General features: G+C 43.8%; 1 protein-coding gene across 1 annotated transcript in view; it reads left to right on the forward strand.

The window, feature by feature from the left end:
* LOC135560329 (adhesion G protein-coupled receptor E5-like) overlaps positions 1–5,815 on the forward strand; it is a 114,477-nt gene extending 108,662 nt beyond the window's left edge. The window contains exons 10-14 of the mRNA XM_065002197.1: positions 2,036–2,230; positions 2,826–2,947; positions 3,690–3,785; positions 4,234–4,392; positions 5,755–5,815. Of these exons, the coding sequence (XP_064858269.1) occupies positions 2,036–2,230; positions 2,826–2,947; positions 3,690–3,785; positions 4,234–4,392; positions 5,755–5,815 (633 nt within the window). The remainder of the gene's footprint in view (positions 1–2,035; positions 2,231–2,825; positions 2,948–3,689; positions 3,786–4,233; positions 4,393–5,754) is intronic.
* Positions 5,816–6,131: the final 316 nt, after the last annotated feature.

Here is a 6,131-nt window from a genome sequence, read left to right on the forward strand (position 1 = left end):
AGCTATCCTCAGTTAATGTTAAGCATCTTCAGCTATCCTCAGTTAATGTTAAGCATCTTCAGCTATCCTCAGTTAATGTTAAGCACCTTCAGCTATCCTCAGTTAATGTTAAGCATCTTCAGCTATCCTCAGTTAATGTTAAGCATCTTCAGTTCCTCAGTTAATGTTAAGCATCTTCAGCTATCCTCTATCTTCAGCTATCAACAGTTAATGTTAAGCATCTTCAGCTATCCTCAGTTAATGTTAAGCATCTTCAGCTATCCAGTTAATGTTCAGTTAATGTAATGTTAGCATCTTCAGCTATCAACAGTTAATGTTAAGCATCTTCAGCTATCCTCAGTTAATGTTAAGCATCTTCAGCTATCAACAGTTAATGGTAAGCATCTTCAGCTATCCTCAGTTAATGTTAAGCATCTTCAGCTATCCTCAGTTAATGTTAAGCATCTTCAGCTATCCTCAGTTAATGTTAAGCACCTTCAGCTATCCTCAGTTAATGTTAAGCTATCATCTTCAGCTATCCTCAGTTAATGTTAAGCATCTTCAGCTATCCTCAGTTAATGTTAAGCATCTTCAGCTATCCTCAGTTAAGCAGTTAATGTTAAGCATCTTCAGCTATCCTCAGTTAATGTTAAGCATCTTCAGCTATCCTCAGTTAATGTTAAGCATCTTCAGCTATCCTCAGTTAATGTTAAGCATCTTCAGCTATCAACAGTTAATGTTAAGCATCTTCAGCTATCCTCAGTTAATGTTAAGCATCTTCAGCTATCCTCAGTTAATGTTAAGCATCTTCAGCTATCCTCAGTTAATGTTAAGCATCTTCAGCTATCCTCAGTTAATGTTAAGCATCTTCAGCTAAGCATCTTCAGCTATCCTCAGTTAATGTTAAGCATCTTCAGCTATCCTCAGTTAATGTTAAGCATCTTCAGCTATCCTCAGTTAATGTTAAGCATCTTCAGCTATCAACAGTTAATGTTAAGCATCTTCAGCTATCCTCAGTTAATGTTAAGCATCTTCAGCTATCCTCAGTTAATGTTAAGCATCTTCAGCTATCCTCAGTTAATGTTAAGCATCTTCAGCTATCCTCAGCATCTTAATGTTAAAGCATCTTCAGCTATCCTCAGTTCAGCCATCCTCAGTTAATGCTAAGCATCTTCAGCTATCCTCAGTTAATGTTAAGCATCTTCAGCTTAAGCATCCTCAGTTAATGTTAAGCATCTTCAGCTATCCTCAGTTAATGTTAAGCATCTTCAGCTATCCTCAGTTAATGTTAAGCATCTTCAGCTATCCTCAGTTAATGTTAAGCATCTTCAGCTATCCTCAGTTAATGTTAAGCATCTTCAGCATCTTCAGCTATCCTCAGTTAATAGCATCTTCAGCTATCAACAGTTAATGTTAAGCATCTTCAGCTATCCTCAGTTAATGTTAAGCATCTTCAGCTATCCTCAGTTAATGTTAAGCATCTTCTATCCTCAGTTAATGTTAAGCATCTTCAGCTATCCTCAGTTAATGTTAAGCATCTTCAGCTATCCTCAGTTAATGTTAAGCATCTTCAGCTATCCTCAGTTAATGTTAAGCATCTTCAGCTATCCTCAGTTAATGTTAATTATCTTAATGTTAATTAAGCATCTTCAGCTATCCTCAGTTAATGTTAAGCATCTTCAGCTATCCTCAGTTAATGTTAAGCATCTTCAGCTATCCTCAGTTAATGTTAAGCACCTTCAGCATCTTCAGCTATCAGCTATCCTCAGTTAAGTTAGCATCTTCAGCTATCCTCAGTTAATGTTAAGCATCTTCTTCAGTTAATGTTAAGCATCTTCAGCTATCAGTTAATGTTAAGCATCTTCAGCCATCCTCAGTTAATGCTAAGCATCTTCAGCTATGCTCAGTTAATTAAGCATCTTCAGCTCTCTCTTGCTCACTCTCTCTCTCTCTTGCTCTCTCTCTCTCTCTCTTGCTCCTCTCTCTCTCTCTTGCTCTCTCTCTCTCTCTCTCTCTCTCTCTCTCTCTCTCTCTCTTCCTCACTCTCTCTCTCTAGAACACCTTTGAGCTGCGTCTGTTGACGTGGCTGGGTCTGTCGGTGTCTGTGGTGTGTCTGTTGCTGTGCATCCTGACATTCTGGCTGTGTCGGTCCATCCAGGAGACACGCACCACCATCCACCTCCACCTCTGTGTCTGCCTCTTCATCGCTGACCTCGTCTTCCTCACCGGAATCTCTCACACACAGAACAAGGTGGGTTTAGGGATTTGGGGAGTGTGTGTGTGTGTGTGTGAGTTTGTGTGTGTGAGTGATCAAGGTATATATAGCAATATCTCTTTTTAATATTTTCCTTGTCACTTTGAAATTTGGTGTTGCTCCCCCCTAGGATCTTGTACCCCCTTCTGTGCCCAGGATGACAAAAAAATAACGTAACATTTTTACATACAGTCAGATCTGAATTTAAGCTAAATTTGACTTTTATCCTATTCATTTATCCTCCTCTCCTCTCCTCTCCTCTCCTCTCCTCTCCTCTCCTCTCCTCTCCTCTCCTCTCCTCTCCTCTCCTCTCCTCTCCTCTCCTCTCCTCTCCTCTCCTCTCCTCTCCTCTCCCCTCCTCTCCTCTCCTCTCCTCTCCCTCTCCTCTCCTCTCCTCTCCTCTCCTCTCCCCTCCTCTCCTCTCCTCTCCTCTCCTCTCCCCTCCTCTCCCCCCTCTCCTCTCCTCTCCCTCCTCTCCTCTCCTCTCCTCTCCTCTCTTCTCCCCTCCTCCCTGTCCCTCATCTCCTCTCCTCTCCTCTCCTCTCCTCTCCTCTCCTCTCCTCTCCTCTCCTCTCCTCTCCTCTCCTCTCAGGGAGGATGTGGGTTTGTAGCAGGTCTCCTCCACCTGTTCTTCCTAGGATCCTTCAGTTGGATGTTGTTAGAGGGGGTTCAGCTCTACCTCATGGTGGTCCTGGTCTTCAACACTACCATAAGGTATTGGATATATTTACTCTATGGTTATAAATGATTATGCGTTAGTATATATTTAGAGTATATATTTGTATTTATTTGTATTATACATTTATGTTTAATTCATTTAGAATGTCTGTATTTATATTATTTCCTAATCTATTATATATTTTCATTTTATTTATTTCTTACAACTTTATTTTATTTCTTACAACGTTATATTATCTCTCTATTATCTACCTTGGTGTGTTAACTTTTCTTTTAACTGCTATTTTATGAAGCTCGTTGATTCTTCTTCTTACTGTAATCCTCTGTACCTGTATTTTATGAAGCTCTGGGATTCTTCTTCTTACTGTAAACCTCTGTACCTGTATTTAATGAATCTCTGGGATTCTTCTTCTTATTGTAAACCTCTGTACCTGTATTTTATGAATCTCTGGGATTCTACTTCTTATTGTAAACCTCTGTACCTGTATTTTATGAAGCTCTTTGATTTTCCATCTTACTGTAAACCTCTGTACCTGTATTTTATGAATCTCTTTGATTCTTCGTCTTACTGTAAACCTCTGTACCTGTATTTAATGAAGCTCTTTGATTCTTCGTCTTATTGTAAACCTCTGTACCTGTATTTTATGAAGCCCTGTGATTCTTCGTCTTACTGTAGACCTCTGTACCTGTATTTTATGAAGCTCTGTGATTATTCGTCTTACTGTAGACCTCTGTACCTGTATTTTATGAAGCTCTTTGATTCTTCGTCTTACTGTAGACCTCTGTACCTGTATGCTGTGGGATATGGACTGCCACTGACTATAGTCATCATCTCTGCTATCACCTACCCAGATGGATATGGTACCACACAACAGTGAGTCTGAGTCTGTGTGTGGGTGTGTGTGTGTGGGTGTGTGGGTGTGTGGGTGGGTGTGTGGGTGTGTGTGTGTGGGTGTGTGTTGTTGTGGGTGTGTGTGTGGGTGTGTGGGTGTGTGGGTGTGTGGGTGTGTGTTGTTGTGGGTGTGTGTGTGTTGTTGTGGGTGTGTGAGAGACTGTGTAGCAAATCTGTCCCATATAAATAACAATATATAACATTATTATAACGTTATCCTGTCTCTGTCAGCTGTTGGTTAATTCTCTGGAGAGAGGTGTTATTAAACATAAATATAACATGTAAATAATACCAGATAACCTAATTTTAATATTATCCAGCTGTTGGTTGTCTCTGGAGAGAGGTTTTATAAAACGTAAATATAACATAAATATAACATGTAAATAATACCAGATAACCTAATTCTAACGTTATCCTCTCTGTGTGTCAGCTGTTGGTTGTCTCTGGAGAGAGGATTCATCTGGAGATTCTTTGGCCCAGTGTGCACCATCATCATCCTCAACGCTTTCTTCTTCATCATCACTGTCTGGAGGCTTGCCCAGAAGTTCTCTAGTCTCAACCCTGACCTCTCCAACCTACGCAAGATCAAGTAAGGAGAGAGAGAGAGAGAGAGATGGGGGGAGAGAGAGAGAGAGATGGAGAGAGAGAGAGATGGGGAGAGAAAAAGAGAGAGAGAGATGGAGAGAGAGAGATGGGGAGAGAAAAAGAGAGAGAGAGAGAGAGAGTGTGAAACTGAGAGACAGAAAGAGGGATGGAGGGAGAGAGAGAGAGCGAGAGCGTAACCTATACACTAGGAGTCAGGAAGCAGGTGCAGAAGGAGAGTTTATTAATGAGAACAAGTAGATAAACTCAACAGGAGCAGCGTACTGAACGTGAACGGAACCAATACTGCCCGAAGACAGGCTACTCAGGGCTAAATAAAGGGGAAGTAATCAAGGTAATGATGGAGTCCAAGTACCGAGAAGGAGCAGGTGTGCATAATGTGGGTTGCCAGGTGTGCATAATTATGGTTGCCAGGACCGGAGGTTAGTAGACCGGCGACGTCGAGCGCTGGAGACAGTGAATGGAACTCAGGTGTAACAGGTGTAACAGGTGTGACAGGGGAAGAGACAGAGACAGTGAATGGAACACAGGTGTGACAGGGGAAGAGAGGGGAAGAGACAGAGACAGTGATGTAGAGAGACAAAAAGAGAAGCGGAGAGATAGGTGAATGTAGAAATGTAGTGAATGTATGGACAGTGACAAATCCTTGGTGTGAAAAAATGTATTTATGCAATTCAGTTTACATTAAATAAATCTGTACTAAAACATTTCCCTCTTCCCTCCTTCCACCTCTCCGTCCCTCCTCCCCCCTCCCTCTCACCCCCTCACCCCCCTCCTCCCTCCTCCTCCCCTCCCCCTCGCCCCCCTACCCCCCTTCCTCCCTCCTCCTCCCCTCCCCCTGGCCCCTCATCTCCCCCTCCCCCTCTCCTCCCTCCTCCTCCCCTCCCCTCACCCCCTCACCCTCATCTCCCCCTCCCCCTCTCCTCCCTCCACCTCCCCTCCCCCTCATCCCCCCTGCCTCTCATCTCCCCCTCCCTCCTCCTCCCCTCCCCCTCACCCCCTCGCCCCTCATCTCCCACTTCTCCTCCCCTCCCTCTCTCCCCTTATCCTACCTCCACCTCGCTCCCCTCCACTCCCCTCATCCTTCCTTGTCTTTCCTCCCTCCCTCCCTCCCCCTTCTTCCCATCTCCCCTCTCCCTCTTATCTCCTCCCATCCCCTCTACCATCCCTCCCTCCCTCCCCCTCCCATCCCCCTACCCTCCCTCCCTCCCTCTCCTCCTCCCACTCCCCCTCCTCCCCTCAGGCACACACAAACAGACACACACACACACACACACAAACAGACACACACACACACACACCATTTTCACTAAGTTAACCTCTGTCCTTTGACATTTGTCTGTCCTAGGGGTCAAGGAGCGCAGAGACCACGGGGGAGTCGCAGATCTGACGTCACCAAACCCCCATAATGCACCTCTTTACCCCTCCTCCCATGACAAAGGTTCCCACTAGATGTTCAAACTGTAAAGTCAAAATGGTCAATATCGTAAACATTTATGAAAACAAATATTTGCGCTTAGCAGTGTAGTTAAGATATATTGTAGAAATGGGAAGTGTTTCTGATTTAGTATCTTGGCCAGATAGTGACACACCAGAAACACTCAGCCCGAGGATAGTACTGTTCAGACCAGGTTAGTAGAAAATGTGTCCAACTATCCCGCCCGATAGTAAAAATTGTTGTCCGCTAGCCAGGTTGGCCAGAGCCCAAAATCCTTCAGTTCCATC

This window comes from Oncorhynchus nerka, linkage group LG15 (genome assembly GCF_034236695.1).
Source record: "Oncorhynchus nerka isolate Pitt River linkage group LG15, Oner_Uvic_2.0, whole genome shotgun sequence".
Classification (NCBI taxonomy): Eukaryota; Metazoa; Chordata; class Actinopteri; order Salmoniformes; family Salmonidae; genus Oncorhynchus; species Oncorhynchus nerka.